Source organism: Leptonotus elevatus, chromosome 16, assembly GCF_054856555.1.
Source record: "Leptonotus elevatus isolate MCC_2025b chromosome 16, RoL_Lele_1.0, whole genome shotgun sequence".
In the NCBI taxonomy this organism is placed as follows: Eukaryota; Metazoa; Chordata; class Actinopteri; order Syngnathiformes; family Syngnathidae; genus Leptonotus; species Leptonotus elevatus.
Genome location: NC_141254.1, coordinates 16,433,448 through 16,456,427, shown reverse-complemented (window position 1 = coordinate 16,456,427; position 22,980 = coordinate 16,433,448). Strand labels below are relative to the sequence as shown.

Sequence of the window (22,980 nt, the reverse complement as noted above, 5' to 3'; positions counted from 1 at the left end):
ATTTTTTTCTATCATAAACATTGTGGGTCACATCATAAGAGTATTTTGAAAATCATGTCATACAAATGGAGGTTAAGGTTAAATATTTGGAGTTGGTTAGGATTTTTTGTTTGAAACTGTGTTCAAGCGTTCTTCCATGTCCACTAGATGTCGCAAATGCACCATATAATGGGGAAAAACAAGAGACTCCGGACATGTGTAGGGAAGGTCAATTCAGCCAACCTAGCTGCTTATCATTAGGAAGTTACAGAATTACGTATAAAATGTATGCATTATCTATTTTTTTTTTCAATCGACCCAGTATGATAGATTCAGCCAAGCCAGTATAAAATATTTTATTTGCGCACATCTTTTGCCAACAGATAAAATCATACAATCTTATGTAAACATTATTGGTTTTAACAGTTCACTTATTTGCCTTTCAGTTGTCTGATGAGTGGAAGATAGTCACACTCCGAAGGTACATGCTGTGACGCCTGAAGAAGTTCCTTTTCAGCATTTAGGGAGAGCAAAACCTTAACAAACACAAAGGACATGGACCAACTTGCAAACATGATGGATTGTGTCTCCAAATTCAACAGGTAGTCAGTCAGCACTTAATAGGTAACAGTGTTTATGTGGTGATAACTCTTAACAAAAAAAAAAAGATTAAACAATTTCTCACCTGTAGCATTGAATCCTGCTGCGTGTACAAACTTAAAGTTGCAATGGCGGCTCCTCTCACTGCCTTGTGGGAATCTGTGCATGCGGCTCTCAGAAGTAACCTGGACACTCTCTCTTCCAGCAGCTCAGGTATGGCGCTTTGAACATGTAGCAGGTTCGCCAGAGCTGTACAAGCGTGAAGACGAGTGTGGGCGTCAGGGTCAGAGGTCATCGATGCCAGTGTGGCCCCCGTCGTCCTCGCTTCTTCTAGCCATCTTCTCATCTCGCCATTAGCCAACGCATTCTCCACTGTCGCCTTGGCAATGCTGGCCTCCCTGCTTGAACCCTTGTGCGCATCATTATCCTTTGCTTTTAACCACTCCGTAGTGTTGTGTACATTTTCATTGGGCCTCGTCTCATTCCACCCCGCCTCCACTGCAATATAAGCCAACCATTTCCCAACGGACAAGCAAGCCGCCTGCCGCACGTGCACGTTAGAATCCTCAAGAAGGTCTATCATGCGTTTAAATATGTCAGGATGCAAATTGGGCATTTTGGGAGACCTGAATGGATACAGCTTTCCCAAAACCTTGCATGTGGCGGCCTTGATCGGTTCATAAGCGTGAGTGAGTGCCTGGTGCAACACTGATGATTCAAGGTGAATCTGGAGGCGCCCAGAGTTAGGGCAAAAACAAGCGATGAGGTATAACAGAGACAGGAGTTCTACGGCAGAGTCCCCCAGCTCATCCGGCTGCAGCAAATCAGAGAGCAAAGAAGTGGCGGTTCTGGTCGGTGTCAGCTGACCCAGTTGTGTGAGTGAGAAAAAGCCACCAGCAGCTTTACTGAGGCAGGAAACAGAGCGCTGGCGGTCACATAGCAACAAGCGGCGCAGAAGTGAGAGTGGCAGCTCCACTAATGAAAGAGGAAGCGTTTGAATCACCTGCCAAAGAATGAAATAGAAAACAAGACGTCAGAACCATCACATCAAACAGAAAACTGCAAATGGGATTTTCTTTGCAAATTACAAAGGCATGTCTACGCCTTTCAAGAGTTATCTGAATCGTGTTTGCTGTGACAGGAGTCCAAAATAAGAAAATGGATAGAACGTAACCTGGAGAAGGCCTTGAACAACACCACAGCTATCATATAACTGCAATATCCTGGAACTGTTGAGTGAAGTCAGGTCCAAAGCAAATGGAAGGCAAAGGAGGTGGCAGCTCAGTTGGATAAAGCTCTCATGTTTTAAACCATCTTCCAGTTTCACTGGATTGCCTTCAGCAAACCAAGGAAGACTGGGGGGGGGGGGGGAAACAGACACATTGCAATGATCCGCCTTGTCTGAAATATAAAAAAAAAATAATCAACGCGAACCATTCAGAGCTCAGCACCCAGCCAAGAGTGTAGACAAATGTTGACTTGCTCTCACAAAAGAGTGAAATATAAGAATATGGATCATTGCAGAAGACCAACAGGGTGGCAGACATGAGAAAGTAAAGTCCTGAAAAAGAAAAATGCAAATAGTAAAGTCAAGTTACAGTGTGCGTGTTTTATAAATAATCATGAGTGTTTACCGTTTGTCGAACAGAAGTCCATGTCTGGCGTTGTCCATACGAATGAGGTTCCAGTCCTTTTCCAAAGATGATAAAACGTATGTGGATCCAAACATGAAAATCCACTCCCATGCTGTTAGTGGTTAAAAGTTAGTGTTACTATAGGAAAAGTATTGTCCCCTTGCTAATTTAAATCACATATGACCAAAAGCAACCAAAACAATCCTTTTAAGATCCACTAAGATTGTGACTATAAGCTATTAATTGTCTGACCTCAGAAAGAGTGTGCTGAAGTAAATACAAAAGGCCGTCACAGAGCCCCCTGTCGGACGGGAGTGGAAGTTGAAGCTTTTGAGGTGGAGAGCAGACACAAACATGCAACAAATAAAATGTCAACTAATATTGAGCAGATGTCAGATCACCTCCAGAAATACAGATCACGTACCTGATGTGAACCAGATACGTGTTCTTGCAGCAAGCAGCTGAGCATGTCCATGTCAACATTGACAGCAACCTCGTGTCGAGCAAAAAGGGACAACATGGAGGCCGCCAGAGGCTAAAGGCGAGCAGACGAAGAATACGCATCTGTATCAGTGCTGATTTTACACAGTCAATAACAAACTAGCTTTTTGATTGAGCCACTGTGAGCTAGAGTGGGCATATACTTTTTTTGGGTCATTTCTAAGCTCATCCTTACGGAAGTGTATTGCATTCACTCGGGGGAAAAAAACTCCTGTTTTTCTGACAATTTTTTTGGGCGAGCTTTGTTTTTTTGTCTATATTTAAAAAATATATTTTCTGTTTTTCTGAATATTTTTTCAGTTTTACTGAATATTTTTTCTGTTTAATATTTTTTTCTGTCATGAAAAAATCATGAAAAACGGGGCTGAATAAATATTCAGAAAATAAAAAATTGAAAAAATAAAATTAAAAACTGAAAAAAATTACTCAAAAAAAAGAAGAAATTGCTCAGGAAAAAATATATATTTTTGTTTTGTTTTTCTTCAAGTGAATACAATACGCTTCCATACATCCTTCATGGTCAAAATAAAGGTTTAGTTCTAATTTTGACATATAGGGGGCAGTCCATTGCACTTTTCCAACATTGGGCCAACTCCTGTTTGCAAGATGGCCGTCCCTTTAAAACCTCGCTCCATCTCCCACAAAAACATCTCAGAAAGTAAAGTTCAGACATAGATAGAAGGCTCAGACATGAAGTAGTGTTTAGCTTGGATGCCAGTGAATCTGCATTTTAGTATAAATTAATGTTATTTATCATCTTTCATTAAATATCGATAGTTACAGTGTTAATGTTTGTCTTATCGTCTATAGACCAGTATTGCATTAAACATTTCTGCTGAGCTAATGACTAAATATGAAATATATTTATAACGTAATCAAGGTTTATTTATTTATTTATCAAACTACTAATATTATAATTGAACTTATAATACACATCGAAGAAGACATTTTATTGCATCAACCAAATCATTTTTCCAGCAAAATAAATAACACGTATAGCCCTCTTTAGTTCTCACAGGCCCAAATGGTATTAATGTCACATTCATACAGAATCTGCATCTGATACTTACAACTAAAGGACTGAGTTCTGCTTGTTTTAGAATGGTCATGAATGGCTTGACGAATTCTTCGGCTCTGCGCGCAGACAAATGAGAGTCAATGATGCGGCATTGTCACCCGTGCATACACAGCACTCATTGTAAAAGAAAAACGAATGATCAAAACCTGTTTTCTTCCCTCAACCAATCATTGTTCTTGTCCCAGTAGATCAGCAGCGTAGCAATCAGTTCTCCAAGCGTTGGTAGACTCCACGGCTGCTGCTCAGCGGAAAAGATTTGATTACTGTCCCTTACTGTATATTCTGACATTCTTAATCACAAGTTACGGACAAATGTTTCTAATTCTCACCTCAATAAAATGCGAGTTTTCAACAGAGTCGCGAACCAATTCAAAGAGGAGACGCGGCAATCCAAGTTCGGCGCCAATGTGCTTCGTCGTGTCAAGGTCAGAGGTTACAATCAGGTTCTGCAGGACCTTCAGCGGATGGCTAATGTGCCACGTGTCTTTTAGGACACCGCCCCTTATCTTGCCAGAACAAACACGACTAAATGAGCGCGATTGAATGAAATGTTAACATTTTGTGCTTATTTTTGAAAACTGCACCTGTTGCTTGAACACTAAAATGGTGGATTTCAGTTTAGGAATAATCACACTGTAGTTTAACGGTTCTTGGTTTTGTTGGTTTGGATCTGACACCTCAGCAAGCTTCTCCCAGAATTCCTCACTGTTAGTCTGAAAGAAGCAAAAATTTATTTTTCAGAGAACTCCTATCGTTTTTTTTTTTTTTTTTAGCAGTGCAAGGCTAAAAATGATATAGTGCATATTACTATGGGACTTTTGTGTTTCCTTGACTGTAGTCGTGGCCCGACTTCTACTGAGGGGAACTCTCGCTCATAGTCCTGACTGATCGGACCTCTGCAGAGGTAATGCACGTGAACAGTGACTACACACACTGCAGAAAAATTATACGGGTGCATAAATAAAGTCTCTGTAAAGTGATCAATGCTTTGAGGAAAAATTTCCACCAATATGACATTTGATCTACCGACAAAGCGGTCAACATCTTACCAGGTTTCGATACTTTACACAAACCTGTCTTGATGACTTGATAGACGCTCAGTATGGTTGGTTTGATCAAAACTTAAAGGCGGTGAGCTTGAATTAGCTGAAGCGTAATCAGCAGGCGGGGACGTTTCTAAAAGCGGCGTTACTGCCACTAAGCAATTTCCTTCAGATTGTAGTCCGTCCTTCTTTTCCTGTAAGACAGAACATCCTTTTTTTTTTTTTAAATAAATGTACATTATATATATATGATAATTCCATTAATCATTTATTAATTATGCATTATTATTATTTTTATTGTTTTTTGGGGTAGGGGGATTTGTTGTTTACAAATGTGTATCCAGATTACTTTAGCGCTGTCGACCACTTTCTTCATGTTATTTTTGTTTCTTTGCTCCCGAATCTTTCGAAATATTCTGCTCTCCCCAGAGTCCGGTGATGTCTTTTCTGCCATTTGTTTCAGTTTCCGTGCCAGCATGTCTGGGTCAAGTGTGGCCGTCAGAGGGCTGAAAATATCTTCGTCTGGAATCACTGCCAACACACCACTGTGTTAGTAAGTATCACACAAATGCTACAAAAACGTTTTTTTTTTTTTTCTCTCTCTCTATGTTGTCACCTTGAACACCATCAGCAACAAAAGGGTGATGCAGGAGGTCAGGCCATGAGAGTCGCTTCTGAGGGTCTTTGATTAACAAACCTTTTAGGAAACTCTGAAATAAAAATGCAATCTCTCTTTTTTCTACTTTTTTTTTTTTTTTTTTTAAACCCTAACAACAAAAATAAATAAATAAATAAATAAATAGCTCATTATACCATGCACGTGCTGGTCATGGTGTTTGGCCACTGGATGGGGTCTTTCACAATGAGCTGCCCCAAGTGGAAAATCGAATCGGCACAAAATGGCGGCGTTCCTGTATGGATTTCATAAAGAATGCAGCCTAGCGCCCAGAGGTCAGCGGTGTGGTCATAAGGCTTCTCCGCCACCAATTCGGGGGACATGTACAGGGGCGTTCCCTTGATTGATGTCACCACCATAGTGGAGACACTCATTGCCCTCGCAAACCTAGCAAAGCGCATCATTTGAATTGCCACGCCCCATAAAAACAGTTGATGTAAAAGAACGTACGTACGCACCCAAAGTCGCACAGTTTCACCACGCCATTTTTATCAAAGAGGATATTTTGTGGTTTCATGTCTCGATGAAGAATACGGCGTGAATGCAAATAATACAGAGCCGACACAAGCTGGCAAGCAATCTCACGAACCTCGGATAAAGAAAAAAAATGATTATTTCAGTGCATAATATGAAATAGTGATTAGTACAGTATTACCTGACTTTCTGGTAAACAACCATCAGCTTCAATGATCTGAAACAATTGACCCTCGGCATACTCGGTTACCACAACAACCTGTTAAAAGCAGGAAAGAGCTTTTGTTTACTGTAGCATCAGAATCGTGTCAAAGGTTTGTGACAGAAACGCACCTCGGTTTCAGTTTCAAAGCTGTCAAAAAGTTTCACAATGTTAGGATGCTGAAGATTACTCATGATTTCAATTTCTTTCTTTAAACTTTGCAGCTCTTTATTTGAACGTCCCATCTTTGGCATAAACTTCAAAGCGACCACCTGATGGGTACACAGACAGAAAGAGATTTTTTTTTTTTTTAAATCCACCGTTTCACTACAACAAATCAACTTACTTGGCCTGTAAATTTTTTCATTCCTTTATGAACTCGACCAAAGGACCCCTGCCCCACTTGAGCCAAAACATGGTAGGAATCCATTTGAAAGTCAGGTTTCAAGTGGCAAGTTGTCAATGAGATGTGTAGTAAACACATAGAAGAACTGATGTCAAAGGGCCTCCATCACAAAGGTCCTTTATGTTGCCCATCAATATATCGTAATATGATTCGGCATCAAAGCCACATACATATATGTTTTAGATATGTTCTTGTTAAATAGGGAATGACTTTAAAAATGCACCGTTTGCTAAAAAAATCACAAATAGGGAAATGTATTGGTATTATTTGGCCCAACTTGGGTGAAAAAATAAAATAAAATTAAAAAACTCTCCGTATGTTGTAGTGCAGTTCTGCACCACTGCAAACGTTCAACAACCAAAAATACACTTAAATCAATAACTATCCGACCATATCAGCCAAAATAAAGCATCATTATGTTTATAAAGGACGTATTTTTTTTTTATGCTTTACAGTCATTAAGAGAAATTTGTGATAAATCACGAGACTCGAGCTCCCCTGACGGGCCCAAGTTCTTCATTTGACCGCTAGAGGTCGCACGTATTTCACAGCTCTCAACTTGGAAACATACACGTACTTGTCTGTAACAGTCCACGTAATCGAAGTCCTTGAGGTACACTATTTGTCCTCACTAGGACAACTTTGGCATAATGTTCTAAAAAAATATATTCCATTTAGCATCTAGCACTTCACAATTACAAGTCGTAGTGCATAAAGCAGGGGTCACAACTCCTGCATGTTTGAGAAGTTTCCCTCCTGATAATGATCCTTTGTCCTCATAGGAAAACTACTGTACATGTTACTAGTGAGGCAAAACTGTGCACTAGTTAGTGCACAAATTTGCATGTAACATGTAGTTGTCCTATAGCATGCTGACCTTCTTTCATTAGTCTGCAGAATAGTAGCACGAGGCATTAGTGTGATGGGAAAAAAATACTTAGGAGAAACAGGTATTCTACAAATACTATACAGAAGTACATTTTCTTACAAGGCCACACAATAAAATATGGATCAGCTGAATGCATCGAATAAACGCTCAAGTTCTCTATACGTGAAGTGAGTTTAACCTTTGCCAGAAAAAAAATATTTTAAATAAAATTCACAATGTGGTGTTAAAAGCAGTGGACTTGGATCCTCCGGTGACTCTGCCCTGTCCACTGGGACCTGCTCACGCAGAGGCTGTGCAGCAATTTGCATCCAATGAGTGTCTCCTCCAACGGACTGCCCCCTCCGAAAGTGAGATAGAGTTTCCATCATTTCACACCAGACGAAAATGCATAAAGTGCACTGAAGGCAGCAGTGGAGCGAGCACACAGGTGCAGGCCGGGAATGGGTCAGGACCAGGAGGAGTTTGCACTCGAGTAGAAAGACGCCTGCCTGCACGTTGGATATGCTCTTCTCTCGGAGCTTTTGGTCATTGCGTTCCAAGTTGAATGCAAACATCGTCATGTTTGTCAGAACGACGTGTCTGCTCCACGTCGTGGTGTCGCTGTCCGAACTGGTCCGCTGCATGGAAAGCGAACTTTGCTTCCCGTTCATGCTGGACACTCAGCAGCAGTATAACGACAACGACGTGGACGCGCTCCACGGCAAATGTGTGCTAAGAATTCAAGCTTTCCACCAGGAATTAGTGGTGGATTTACGGCAAGATTCCAACTTCATTGGCCCTTCCGTGTCCAGCCAAGACGAACCGCCGTGGCTCTCCGGTTCGGACGTCACCATTGAGCTGAGTCGGTGTTTTTACTCCGGCCACGTGAACGCTGACCGCTTTTCGTACGCAGCCTTAAGCCTGTGCAAGGGCGTGCAAGGTGCATTTGGCTACCGAGGCTGGGAGTATTTCATCAGCCCGGTGCACAATGACAGCGCGGGCGCGAGCGCGAGCGCACGCGGCGCGCACGTCATCCGGCGCAGGAACAGCAGCAACCCGAAGCCGAATTCCACTTCCAGGTGCGCGGTCAACAATGACGTAAGCCGCCACGTCGCGCAGATGCTAGGGAAATACAAGACCGTTAAAGACAACAGCAATGCGACCAAAACCATGCTGAGGGGCGCGGGGAGAAGCAAACGCTTTGCGTCGGTGCCCAGGTACGTGGAGACGCTGGTGGTGGCGGACCAGACCATGGCTGAGTTCCACGGGAACGACCTGAAACATTACATCCTGACGCTCATGTCAGTGGCCGCCAGGCTCTATAAGCATCCGAGTATCCTCAACTCCATCCACATCGTCGTGGTGAAGATTTTGGTGATCTCCGAGGTGGACGAAGGACCCAAAGTGTCCGGGAACGCGGCTTTGACGCTCCGGAATTTTTGCACTTGGCAAAAAAAGATGAACAAGAACAGCGACAAGCATGCAGAATATTGGGACACGGCCATCCTCTTTACAAGACAGGTAAATTGTTTTCATGAGGTTCAATCTATATATTCATATTTGCACATGGAAACGCAACACAGCTGTATGTTTTGTTCTTGCTTGTTCTTCCGCCTGTGGGGTTGATTGACAGCAAGGAAGCCAATGTGAATTGACCACATATTGTGAAGTTTGCTGCCGCCATCTCGTGGTGGGGGTTGAAGTGCAAGCGTACGTAAATCAAGACAAAAAAACAAAACAAAGCAGTATGTTACAAATTGTACCTTCTACCATCTAGTGATTTGTTTGGTGTTTAAGAATTGAGAGCTCTGACCTCAACCCCATCAAACACCTTTGTGATGAATTAGTAAAAAGCTATTGAGCCAACAAATGTTCATCTAGAATCGAGATGAACATTGTTCATCAGGAGTGTCAAACCTACGGCCCGCGGGCCAGGACCAGCCACCTGGCGCACAAGGACAGAACACGAATTTCAGTTTTTACATTGGAAAATTAACTGTTGTTGCCAATTTTGTCCACTGGAGGGCGCACTATTATGAAATTTGGCTGTCAGAATTTGATGCAAAAAAAAAAAAAAGCAATAATTTCTCTGCAATAATATAATAACATATGGGAATGTTTTCAAAATGTACTAATTATTTGCACCACACACAAAAAAAGGTGGCATTATTTATTACTCATTAGTCTTAGGGGGAATATTTCTATCTCACTTCCTCTAGATGTAACGGCCCAATATTTTTTATCCATGTAGTGGGAATGATATTTAAATTTGGCGCTGTCTTAAGCCCCACATTTATGAATTCAATATGCACCTGTCATTTTACTAAAAAGAAGTCGCATCAGCGCCCTCAGGGATGCCCTCGTTGGAAGTTTCTCACAGCCGTTCCCATTCCTCCTCCTCCAGCTGTGTCCCCCCCCCCCTTCCCCCCTCAACTTGCCTGCTCCTCATTAAACAGGGACCTGAGGGGAAAGCCAGAGGGAGGAGGTACGATGTAGGTTGTGCATGTTCATTATGTCACATCGGGTTTATGCCCCCCCACCTGCGCAATCTGAGTCAGAAAGATCCACGGGGTCACTTCTCCACAGCTGTAGTCAGTCGACATCATGTAACCACATCCATATTCATTTCAAGTTCATATTTCCTGTCTCCTTGAGGATTGCTGGCACATATGGAAGAAGCATAGCATCATCCATCACCCTCTTGATCGTGAGCCACTTGGTTGTTTTCGTCTGTTCATTGGGGGACCGCATGCACACTTGAGCCTATAACAGGGGTCAGCAACCTTTTCTGTCAAAAGGTGACGTTTTAGGCCAAGTCATTGACAAAAAAAAAAATCTGTTTAGCGCCACAAAACATTTGAACATTGTGATGAGGGGAAACGGTGTGTTCGTCTAATGTACTGGGGGCCCAAGAGCTAATTAGAGCTGCACCAGAACAGAAAAAATATGCAGCATCCAATACGTAGAGATTCATTTTCTTTTACCTTCCGTTTCCTGTTTTTGGATTTTATTTATATTTTTGGTAATATTTTTCATATAGAGTTTTCGGCCTTTCTGTCAAATTTCTGACATTTTTATGGACATATTATGGTAATTTTCTGCCTCTTTTCTTCCTTTTTTTGGACATTCTATGGCTATTTAAAAAAAACATTCCCCCTGCTTTTTTTTTGTTATATAATTTTTGGCAATGTTGTGGACATTTTATGGTACATTTTGGGATTTCTTCTTTTGTTTTGAACATTTTTCGTTACTTTTTAAACATTTTCTTTCCTGCCTTTCCTTAAATCAATTTTCTGACTTTTGGGGGGAATTTTGTGGACATTTTATAGTTACTTTTTGATTATTTTCTGCTTTAAAAAAATCTGACATTTTTTGGCAATTTTAGACATTTTATGGTAATTTTCTGCTTTTCCTCTTCCTTTTTTGGACATTTTTAGGTAATTTTTAAAACGTTTTCATCTACCATTCGTCTGTCTTACAAACTTACAAATTTTGACTCTTTAAAAAAACCAAACATTTTTTAATCAAAAATCATGACTACGTTCAAATAATATTTTATGTATATGTAAATTTAAAGATATGTAAAACAATATTAATTTCTACCAATTTTTTAGAGAGAGGGACTAAAGGAACCACATGTGGCTCCAGAGCCACAGGTTGCAGACCCCTGGCCTAAAAAGTTAATTAAGAGTAACTGCACTGTCGAGCAAGACCAAATCCATCGGTCTCACTCCTGCCGGGTGGTTTTCAACATGTAAACGCATGGAAACACTGACATGTTTCCTCTGGAATAAAACTTGCAAATTGTATTTACGTTGCAAGCAATGCACCAAAACGGCAAAATGAGATGACAGATGTGGGAAGTAGGTCATTGCCTGAGCCCCTTGTGGTTCTCGCCGCTTCATGTTTGCCTCTATTTTCATTTCTCACTAATGACCCAAACAGTGTCATCAGCACTCCCCGGAACACATCTGGAGTTGATCAGCACCAGCGAACAATTTTGTGCTTTATTTGCCCCAAAAAATTGTCTATAGTGTGAAATGTTAGGGCCTATGAACTGCCCGCAGCTTTTTTTTTGCTTTGCGAGTGTATGCAAAGCGAGAGGGAGTCGGCAGTCGGGCGGTTCTGTGTGCGGTTAACGTTGTGTACTTGTCCTGTGATTAGGAGGCTCAGTCAAGTGCTCCGAATGGATCCTCGCTAAGATTAGGTTTTGGAATTGTGTGGTGACAAAAAAAAAAAATTGGGAAACTGCTCTTGCATGAAAATGCAATGATTGGAAAACAAGTGCCATGACGTCATATGGGACCATGTGCTCCAAACGCAAGTCAGTGAAAAGCCTTATTTAACACCGTAGAGATATTTTCTCTGTCCTTAAAAGTCAGCGAGGATTCCATTTATTATTGGTAAGCTTTTATGATTGTTTCAAATAGTGGTTATCGTCTAGTGTGAACCAGAGTGCGTGAAAAAAAAAATGTGAAGAGAAGCCTGTCAGGACCAGAAACAAATATTTAGGTACAGACAAGTTTTAAACAAACCTCTTGAGTAGAAAAGCATCATTGGGATAACAAACAGAACCGTCTGTTGTAAATATCCAACCTACTGTTGGTCCAGTTATCATGTTGTGACTTTTCCATTATGGACTATTATATTGACGAAAGTCTCAAGACACACTTCTTAATCAATAAATATCAATGAAAGATTCTCCCCCACAATTGTTGGACTTTTGTGTGGAATCATTTAAGAGCCCCGACCTTTGGAATGAAGTAGAACAGATTGTGAGCCAGGCCCATCTCTCGGGTCCAACATTAGTCACCTCTGACCTCACACATCTGGATGAATGGACAAAAATTTCCAGAGACACATTCTCAAGTCTTGTAGAAAGTCTTCCCAGAAGTGTGGAAGCTGCTATAACTGCAAAGTGGCCTTGCCATCGCCATATTTTTTTGCTATTTTCACATTTTCCTACCAAGTCTCAATAATGATGTCTATGGAGTGTACAACATGGGTCTCATAATAGTAATTAGACTTTACACCGATCTGATCAATTGGATCAAAATCGGCTCATACTTTGCATTCGATGCAAAAATCGGTGATTGACTGTAATGTCAGATCGGATCCGGTAAATAAGACATTACAGCAAAAACAACCTTCGGAGTCATTCTGTGCTACCATACAGTATGGAAGCCCGAAAGCGAATCTATTTATAGCCTTGACCGTCCAATCTCAAAGGTTTTTTTTTGACCGGTAAAAAGTCCGGAAATCATTTTATTTACCTCAAATTGAGAAATAGCGATGGTATGTGTCTTATTTATTTAATTTTGACGTCTCTTTAATTCAAAATAGCTTTTATGAACTTCCTGCCACGCTTATTCAGCCAATCACAGATGTTGCCAGCGGGCAGGCCAGTTGTTTGAACTAACTAAGCATCTTCCATAATCCATTTTATGATTGAATCGGTGATCGAGAATATCTTTTTTTCGCCACACTGATTGCAGATTGACCCGATTTTTTTTGTTTAAATAGTGCTGTCAAGCGATTAAATATTTTTAACTCATTCACTGCCATTGACGGCTATAGACGTCAAAAATTCATTTGAACTATTTCTATTAGTTAAAAAAAAAAATCCACTTTTGCTAACAAGAGTATAAAAACCTAGAAAAAAAATATTGTTAATTTAGAATAGATATAAAATTTGTGATTAATCGTTAGTTAACTAGTGAACTCATATGATTAATTACAATTACAAATTTGAATCGCCTGACGGGCCTAATTTTGAAAATTATATATTAAAAATAAGGGCCGTTTAATCGTAATTAATCGCATGATAATTTTATATCTGTTATAAATGTGCAATAAAAAATTATAGGTTTTCATAAAAAATGAAATTAAATGAAAAAAATGTTAAACTAATAGAAATAGTTCACATTAATTTTTGACGGCTATAGCCGTCAATGGCAGTGAATGAGTTAAGTCATTAATTGTGCAATATTAAGCAATTAATCACAAATTAATCACACTTTTCTACTACTATGTTCTACAAAGCTTGTAACGTGAGCAGAGGCTAAAGGCCACCACAGGAAGTAAATAAAACTGAGTTAATTTGTTTAACATTTTAAAGAATTTAAATTAATCTCCAGAATTAACTTTTTTTTTCTTCTTTTTTTTACAGCCCTAATAAAGAGTAAATAAACAAGTTTAGGCATATTGCTTCATCTTGTGATCAGTTCGACGATCGGCCCCAAAAATCCCGATTGCGTAAAGCCGCATTGTAATAAAATGTTTCTCTTCCGCGATTGTCCAGGATCTGTGCGGGGCTTCCACATGCGACACCCTTGGAATGGCCGACGTTGGCACGATGTGCGACCCCAAGAGGAGCTGCTCCGTGATCGAAGACGACGGCTTGCCTTCGGCCTTCACCACGGCTCACGAGCTCGGTGAGCCGCGCCAACTCCATGAATCACACATGAGCAGACGTGCCGCCAGGAAATTGGGGCTTTGTGAAAACAACAATCTCATCAATGCTGAAAATTGAACACTTTACCCCCCCCCCCCCCCCCCCCCCCGCACAAACGATCCAAAAGCATTTGTAAAAGCCATCCCGGTTCCCCTTTCCGCAGGACACGTCTTCAACATGCCGCACGACAACGTGAAGGCGTGCGAGGACGCCTTTGGCAAGCTGCAGGACAATCACATGATGTCTCCCACGCTCATTCAGATTAATCGCACCAGCCCGTGGTCGCCCTGCAGCGCTGCCATCATCACCGAGTTCCTGGACGGGGGACACGGTGAGCCTCCTCTCCAAACAAGCTTTTTGATTGATGTGAAACCAAAAGCGGAGATGAACACAAGCTGTTTTAATGGCGCAACGCTTCGTACCGGTGAAATATTTGAATGATGATCACGTTCATAAAACACATGTTCGTTGCGAACGTTCGCAGTAGCATTGCCAGTGAAAGACGCATCATTTTCGGTCTCCTCTTCATCTTCAGCTTGAACGCAGTACAATCGTGTCCGTTAAAAAACGCATTCACGCATTCTTCAGAAGAGCAAAAAAATGGAGTCCGACTGTTCTCGAACGTGCCAGACCGCAGAGCTCGGCCTCGGAGCGATGCTAAACTTTTATTTTAAAAAACTGCTCCACATCTGTCCCAAATTAGTGGCTTTGTTTGGAGGAGCGTCGCCGCAGCGGTTTGCTTTAACCGGCCAGTGTTTCCCATACAGGTTGAATAGACACTTTTTTACAACAAGGGGAACACGAACCAGTCAGGATTGCATTTTGTTTCTCTTGCCTGACCTTTTCTCCACATTTTTGACACCAAGTCGCATAATGTTGTAACACGCTCATAAATCTGGATTTCTGACAGAGCAGCTTGGAGAATGACGACAAGCCGCGGCACGTTTGAGGCCGTTTTCACGATTCTTTGTAACTTTCCGGACAACCCCAGACAATTTTTGCGCAATTCAGCTCTCCAATAGGAGGCGCTTTGGAAGTGAATGAAAAAGCTTTTTCTATCATTCAAAATTTGCAGCATAATAGGAGGACACAAATGAACTTTCAGTTATGGCCGCTCTCTTTGTGGCCTTTTCCTGTTATCATCTTTATAGCGTTTTCTGCATTTGAAATTGCTCACGAGGCTGCAAAGCTTCGCATCAGGCAGCGGCGATTAAAAACCTCCTCCTTGAACCCCTTTTCTATTGATGATGATCGTTAATTTTTTTCCAAGCACCTGCTCGTCAAACTCCTCTCATTATTAGCAAGTTCCTGGAAAGGTGCCCGAGTGTCATTTATTGCAAATGGAGCTCAGCTTCATTTGACTTCTATCAGTTCAATGGAACATTTAAAGCCATTAAAACGTAATTGGAAAGTTTGGAAAGTGTTCTTAAACTGTAATTAATGTAATTTCAACATGAGAGGAGAAATTTTCGACAAAGAGTTTACAGATGAAGGGGTCGGCGTCGGGTTCTCTGCAAGACCGGTTTCTCGCCACCCATTCGTGATTTGTCTTTATGAACTTTTTTTTTTTTTCACCGAGACTGTGTACATTTGGTGAAATAAAAATGAGTGCATGTGACCTCAGGACTGATTATGGGATTCTCTTCCAGGGGAGTGTTTGCTGGACCAGCCCCAGAAACCATTAGGCCTCCCTAACGTACCTCCCGGCGCATCCTACCTCCTCGACCGTCAGTGCGAGCTCGCCTTCGGCGAAGGTTCCAAGCCTTGTCCCTTCATGCAGCCTCCCTGCGTTCGCCTGTGGTGCACCGGCAAGTCCAACGGCCAGTTGGTGTGTATGACTCGCCACTTCCCCTGGGCGGACGGAACCCGCTGCGGGGATGGCAGAGTTTGTGACCGAGGCATCTGCGCTCCCAAAGAGGACCAAATTTTGAAGGTAAGCCTCAAGGACAGGGGGGGGGGGTGACTCTGAGAAAACAAATTCCAGTTCATTGGCTTTCTGTTTGACAATTGGGTCAGAAATAACCCAATTTTGGGCCAAAAATGGACAGATCCTCTACTTGGGTTTAATTTAACCCAGCTTTTAGTCAAAACTTTGGTCATTTTGTATAAATCAACCCAGGAAGTTGGGTCGGATCCTCTACTTGGGTCAATTTGACCCACCTTTGGGTCAAAAATGGGGTCATTTTGTATAAATCAACCCAGAAAGTTGGGTCGGATCCTCTACTTGGGTCAAAAATGGGGTCATTTTATATAAAACAACCCATAAAGTTGGGACAGATCCTCCAATTTGAAACAACTTTTGGGGCTGTTGTGCACCCAAAAACAAAAAAAGGATCATTTTGTATATAACAAGCCATAAAGTTGGGTCTACTTGGGTTAATTGTGACCCAACTTTGGGTAAAAAAAAAATTGGGTCACTTTGTATAAAACAACCGAGAAACTTGGGTCAAATTGACCCATAAAGTTGATCGGTCAATTTTTTTTAAAATCTATAATTGGGCTACTTTTGACCCAACTGTTTTTAGAGTGCCAGTTACAAAGTTTCATGGAATTCTGTTGTGTTATAACTCACACCGTGATTATAAAATCGGAAAAAAAAAATCCTCCTTGTTTGTGTATTTCCTAGGTGGACGGTCGCTGGGGTAAGTGGGGTACGTTTGGTTCGTGCTCACGCACATGCGAAGGTGGCGTCCAACTGGCGAAAAGGGAGTGCAACAACCCAGTTCCCTCCAATGGGGGGAAATACTGCCAAGGGGTCCGGGTCAAATACCGCTCCTGCAACCTGAACCATTGCCCCGATACAGGTTTGAATTGCTCATAAACAGTCAGCTACATCAAGTTTCCTCCTTAAAGCCCCTTTTCACACTGCACTCGCAATGTGATAGAGACGTGTCACAATGCGAAACGATTTGCTGCCAGCGTTCCCACATTTGGAAGTAATTGCTTTGCTAAATGCAGTGTGAAAAGGGCTTAATAGGTTTCCAGTCCTGACCTTGTTTGCCCCCCCCCCCCCTTCTCTCTTGTCTCTTTGCAGGCAAGACTTACCGCGAAGAGCAGTGTGAATCCAGCGGCCGCAGTTTCAGCAGTAACCATATCGCCCCCTCCGTGGTGTGGGTGCCCAAATACTCTGGAGTCAGGATCGACGACAGATGCAAACTCATCTGCAGGGCCAACGGAACTGGCTACTTCTACGTTATGGCGCCTAAGGTAAGAAGCAAAACATTAAATACGATCAGTGAACAAAAGTCTTCGGACGCACGGCTTGATAAAACGAATCCAGGCTAGGCTAATTCTTCATGTTACAAAGACATTTTGGATTTCTCTGCTTCTAACTCGTTTCATAAATTCATCCAGGAAAAAAAGACGATTTATCGTTTTTGACATTCTGCATATATTAGAATTGAAATCTTTATTCGAATGAATTTTCAACGAATGATCTGTCTGTCAACGTCCATTCCGGGGCCAATCAGATCGACAAGTGTTGCAAGCTTGACAGGCAGCCAGTATCTCTTGCTGGGGCCAGTTGGGAACGAAATGAAGTGAAAACCATAAACCATAAGAATCTTAAACCAGGACTTGCCACACGTCGCTCTAACACAGTAGTCGTAACCACATCATCGAATATCTACACTTACATGCCAAGCCCAGACGTTAACAGCTGTGTTATTTCCTTTTCCTTGCACTATTTCATTTGAAATGTATCCTTTTTTGGGTTTATTTCATGTTGAGTTCTTTGCTTCGTTTTTTAGAGTTTTTTTTATTATTGATGTTTTATTCGTATGTTTATATAAAAGCTTTTACATTTACATTTCATCATCAGGCTACATAGCGATTAGCATGTCTGCCTTGAGGTTTGGTCTTCTCCACATTGATGTCAAGTATTATATAAAAATGGATGGATGGATTTAATATGTACATCTAATCTATCTATTATCATTACATTGTCTAATAATAACTAAAAAAATAACACATTTTTAAAGCTTCTTGTAAAGGATTGGCCAGATACATGACTTTATATTTATTTTTAATCACTCCACATGCTTTGCAATGTTACTCCGTCAGGATAAGCGTAATAATTTGAACTATGTGGCCAAAAGCGATTTCATCTGTGAGCAATGTGAATTCAGCCTCTGAGGGAAAACAGCAATGCATGGGACGATGGAGAGGAGTTGGGGGAAGGGGGTGGGGGGGGGGGGGTTATCTCCCTGAGATAATATGGGTGTGGAGTGAGTGTGAGCAGCCGTGAGAGAAAATTCACACTACATCATATTGAGTTAAGAGGACGTGAACACTCGGGGGACATGTAGCACTGAATCATAGAGCAGCTGCATGCTTGCTTGAAACATCTGAACCAAATATCATTTTACACCACATCCTGTTCCATGGCTTCGTGGAAATAAACTCATTTCAGTTTTTAGAAATGATTGCAATATAATAATAACGCCTAAAAATATCACCGCGCAACGTAAAAATGACCGAAATGAAGTAGCAGCTTTTGGGTGTTGTGTTTAATGAATGGTCTCCTCTGATGCACATACTGCACTGTGTGCGCGCACCACAGGTTGTGGATGGAACCCCGTGCTCCCCAGACTCCACAGGAGTGTGCGTTCAAGGAAAATGCATCAAGGCCGGCTGTGATGGAAAAATTGGATCAACCAAGAAGTTCAACAAGTGTGGAATCTGCGGCGGTGACAACAAGAGCTGCAAGAAGGTCTCAGGACTCTTCACCAAGCCTTTGTGAGTATATTTACAAATTCACCTATTGGCGAGTGTGTGTGTGTGTGTGTGTGTGTGTGTGTGTGTGTGTGTGTGTCAACCTATCCCCAGCCACCAAATTGCAAAAAAAAAAAAAAAAGTCAGAAAATTGAAAAGGCAGGAAAGAAAATGTTTTAAAAAGTAACTATAAAATATATATATTTTTTAATATATCCAAAATTTACCATAAAATGTCCACAAAATTTCTCAAAATGTGAGAACATTGATTAAAAATAAGGCAGGGGGAAAAAGTAAATAATAATAATAATAAAAAGCCATAAAATGAGGCAGAAAATGACCATATGCCCATAAAACTGCCAAAAATGTCAGAAATTTGAGAGAAAAGCAGATGTATGAAAAATGAAATCTGAAAATATGACCCAAAAATAAATAAATCCAAAAACAGAAGACGAAAGGTAGAAGAAAGTGAATCTCTACGTATAGGATGATGCATATTTTTCTGTTCTGGTGCAGCTCTAATTAGTTCTTGGGCCCTCAGTAGGCCTACATTTGACTAACACTAACACACGGTTTCCTTTATCATAATGTTCAAATGTTCTGTGGCTATAAACAGATTTTTTTGTTAATTATTTGGCCTAAAATTGCTCCTTTGACAGGAAAAGTGGCTGACCCCTGTCCTAGCACAAAGACAGTTAGCAAACGTGCATGTTGGACCAAAGAGACACAACCTCCCAGGTTAGCTTAGCGCTCGCTAGCTGGTACGACAGAACAGGAATGGATTTCATTCTGCCACTGGCTAGTGTACGGTGAGGGATCCTGGAGGTTAAAGTAAGTTATTTCAAACTAAAAAAGGAAAGTCTTTCCGTAGGTTCACACAGCTCGGCGAGTGTCGGCAGTGTACAGTTTTGGTACGCTCAAAAAAAAAAGGGAATATGAGGCTTAGTAAAGCACTTTGGACAACATATAAGTGCACTCCATTTTTGATCAAATTCGATTTTTCATTTCTTGGACTGTGACGTGTTTTTTCGGCAACCCATTGGGAGTTACAGAATTTCAGGATTCACTGCTTAAATGGTCAACGGAAAGCGAGTGTGGATTTTACATACATACATACTACAATAATCGAGCGTTGTTGTCCTATCACTACACAACCCCTCATTGGCTGTATGTGTTGTGTTTTGGCTATGCAGGCACGGCTACAACTTTGTGGTGATGTTGCCGGTGGGCGCGACTAACATAGACATCCGCCAACGCGGCTACCAAGGAATGCTGGGCGACGACAACTACTTGGCGGTGAAGAACAGCGACGGTCAGTACCTCCTTAACGGCGACTACGTGGTATCAGCCGGCGAGAGAGACATCATCGTCAAGGGCAGCCTGCTGCGCTACAGCGGCACCACCGGCCTCTCCGAGACCCTCCAGTCTGTAAACCCCTTGGGGGAGACGCTCGCCGTGGAAGTGCTGTGCGCGGGCAACTTGACGCCCCCTCGCATACGCTACTCCTTCTACCTGGCCCGTCAGAGCAACAAAGAGGACAAGATTGTGAAGAAGGAGGAGCGAGTGAAATCCCACAACAGCGTCCTGGCTGAAGACAGCGTGAAGGAGAGGAGCGTGTCGACTTTGAAGAAACCGTACAGCAAAGAGGAGCCTCTTCTGGAGAAATGGACGTCGGCAAACTGGGACGAGTGCTCGGTGAGCTGCGGCAACGGTTTCCAAAGGCGGATGGTGCAATGCTTGAGGACGGACGGCAAGCCGGCGACGAACTGCGACCCTTCCAAAAGGCCGCCGGCCACGAGGGCGTGCGGAGACCCGTGTCCAGAGTGGCAGGCCGGGCGGTGGTCGCCGTGCTCTACGACCTGCGGGAAAGGCTTCAAAAGACGACCGCTGCACTGCAAGGCCCAAACAGGACACTTGCTTCCCAGGGACCACTGCAGTGGCTTACGCAAACCGCAGGAGCTGGACTTCTGCAAACTGAAGCCTTGCTAGGGACTTGAAAAGCTTTATTATGACTGAGCTCTTAATCCAACAGATTTCCACACACTCTCTCCTGCATCACGACACACTTGCATAGAAGACCAAAAAAAATGGATGGTGCAATGTATTTTCTCCACCATTTCAACCAAACCACCAGAGTCCACTACAGCACAATAACATTTTGCAAAGTTACTATGAAGCTAGATAAAATGTTCCATCATTGTAGCTGTCAGCTAACAGGTGATATATATGTTTGTCTTCTGAGTCTGGAACCCATTTGTCTTTTTTTTTTTTTTTTTAAGTGGTCATTTTATGGAAATGTCCAAATTAATCCTGCAGTAGATTTGTAACAAATCACAAATGGCTACACCTTTTACACACAAGAAAGACAAGTTTCTATCTAAAAAAAAAAGAAATCTGCCCAACCTATTCACCATCAGACACTGCCAAAGATACGACACCACTCTTTCTGTGCACTCAGTTAACTCGTTACTGCCAGCCCAGTGAAAATAAATCGTTGACGTCTATAGCCGTCTATGGCAGCGAATGTGTTCAATCCTGTAAATCTATTATATTCTTGTTATATTTGTAAAAGGGCCCACATTGTCCAATACAACATCCCACCACAGGATGGATCCTTTTATAGTCCGACTTTGATTTCTATTTTTTATTTGATCAACTTTTGCACTTTGTACAGCAAAAGAAGCAGATGCCTTATATGGGCTGTACTGTATACTATGTATACATTTATTCAGCTCTGTGCAAAATTCCATGTAAATACTTTCAAATATTTTTTTTTACACACAACTGAAATGTCTTTGAATATATTTATTCCAAATAAAGCCATGAATGAAAAGTCTGAGTTTTTTCGTGTTTGAATTTGGTTAACAGTTCCAGCCTTGGTAAATAAGAAATCCTAATTGTGTACATTCTTCACCAGTTACCCGTTGTGAAAAATATCTGAATTGCTGACATAAAACATTGTGCAAAGGCACTCTTCTGTTTTTTTAAATAACATTTTTGGAGGAAAAAAAAAAAGGCTGACCTACATAAGAGCAGATGAAGGAGAACCTGGAAGGCAGCCAACGGACATATTTGTTTGTTCCCCCAATGGCCTCTTGCCTGACCGGGTTCACCGTCAGATCTTATTGCACGTTTGATGGCGTTAATCGTACAAGACAACAACGTTGAACGCTTCCAGCAAAGTTTTGGATTTGGAATGGGGTCAATCATGAATGTGCGGGTCAAATGGATTGTGATGTAAGTCGCACATTTGTAAACATTTCAATGGTAATGCCCTTATAAGGGTAGAAAATTATTGGACAGAGAACCTGGCACCTGGAAAACTTGTATTGTTTGAATTCACATGCATGTGGTCTCTATCGCTTTTTTTTTACCCGAGCACATTTACCCTCATAAACATCAAAGTCATTTAAAACAGGTGAAGACGAACACTTCTAAGAGGTTCTAATTAGAATGAGTGAGCAAAACCATGACATAACCGATGCGGTGTTTGTCTGCGTGTTGTCTGTCTGCGTGATCAGCAGCAGATGTGTGTGCGTTTTTGCAGATACCGCTGATCCGAACGGGGCGCTAACCACAGACGCGGTCTCAATGCGCGGCTTTGTAGCCGCTCGGTGTGACGGTGAATGGGTTCATGGAAATGTCCAACGAGGAGCCACATTAGCGCGCATCGATGCTGGTTTGCTGACTTCAGCAGGAATAGGATCTTTTCACAAACAATAGATGTGACACATTCGCAGCTGACCTCCTTGTACTGCAAAACTATTTGCGCGATTCAGCCGCAGTTTAACCCCAAAGTTGAACGCAAACAGGCTGCCCTCTCTCGGCTTGCTGAGCTTAATTAGGACGTTCGTTAATCGATCGGTAACCTGTGAATAATCTTTACGGAAAAAATCATGGTATTCACAAAAATTGTGCGACTGCTGACGTGTTTAACTTAGCTGAATTGAATTAGCAAACACACACCACAGTAAAGTGCAAGGCGGTGTAAGACGGAACAGCGGGAAAACGGTCAAAAGACACGATGCATGACGGCATCAACATAAATGAATATGCTAGGACAAATGCTAACAAAGAACAACAATGCCGTTGAATGAGAGTCTCTTGTGTTTACATACGATTTGGGAGGAGACAAAAGGCATCAAGAAAACTGACCGTTGCAGCAAACTGCAGAATTATATTGCGGTGTTAAGAGTAAGCTAGCATTAGCATGTGTGGTTATCTTTCGTCATCTCCTGTCTCATGTTTAGAGTTATGAGGCCCAGTCTGACCTCGAAAGTGCCATTCTTGTTCGATAACGTATTTTATGACTATAATGTGACCTAACTTCCTTAACTGCTTTGAATTATGCG

At 41.8% G+C, this 22,980-nt stretch overlaps 2 protein-coding genes across 3 annotated transcripts; one reads left to right on the top strand and one right to left on the bottom strand.

Annotated features, from left to right (window-relative positions):
- Window positions 1-310: 310 nt before the first annotated feature.
- LOC147161020 (uncharacterized) lies at window positions 311-7,321 on the bottom strand. 2 transcript variants are annotated; one of them, XM_086098516.1, is made up of 20 exons: window positions 6,534-7,321; window positions 6,319-6,459; window positions 6,167-6,244; window positions 5,970-6,100; window positions 5,649-5,898; window positions 5,452-5,545; window positions 5,185-5,366; window positions 4,866-5,029; window positions 4,601-4,688; window positions 4,377-4,505; window positions 4,122-4,298; window positions 3,939-4,030; window positions 3,785-3,848; window positions 2,638-2,748; window positions 2,466-2,540; window positions 2,214-2,325; window positions 2,014-2,140; window positions 1,754-1,934; window positions 665-1,582; window positions 311-515 (listed from the first exon to the last, which is right to left on the bottom strand). In XM_086098516.1, the coding sequence occupies exons 1-20, from the start codon at window positions 6,669-6,671 to the stop codon at window positions 411-413; spliced, it is 3,357 nt and encodes a 1,118-aa protein (XP_085954642.1). In that variant the 5' UTR covers window positions 6,672-7,321; the 3' UTR covers window positions 311-410. The 2 variants fall into 2 exon arrangements, with proteins under 2 accessions (XP_085954642.1, XP_085954643.1); XM_086098517.1 differs by having other exon boundaries at window positions 1,754-1,980; window positions 2,069-2,140.
- Window positions 7,322-7,874: 553 nt separating this feature from the next.
- On the top strand, window positions 7,875-21,464 carry LOC147161019 (A disintegrin and metalloproteinase with thrombospondin motifs 15-like). The gene is made up of 8 exons (XM_086098519.1): window positions 7,875-8,982; window positions 13,763-13,895; window positions 14,079-14,246; window positions 15,565-15,848; window positions 16,542-16,719; window positions 16,950-17,122; window positions 18,477-18,652; window positions 19,822-21,464. The coding sequence occupies exons 1-8, from the start codon at window positions 7,984-7,986 to the stop codon at window positions 20,615-20,617; spliced, it is 2,907 nt and encodes a 968-aa protein (XP_085954645.1). The 5' UTR covers window positions 7,875-7,983; the 3' UTR covers window positions 20,618-21,464.
- Window positions 21,465-22,980: the final 1,516 nt, after the last annotated feature.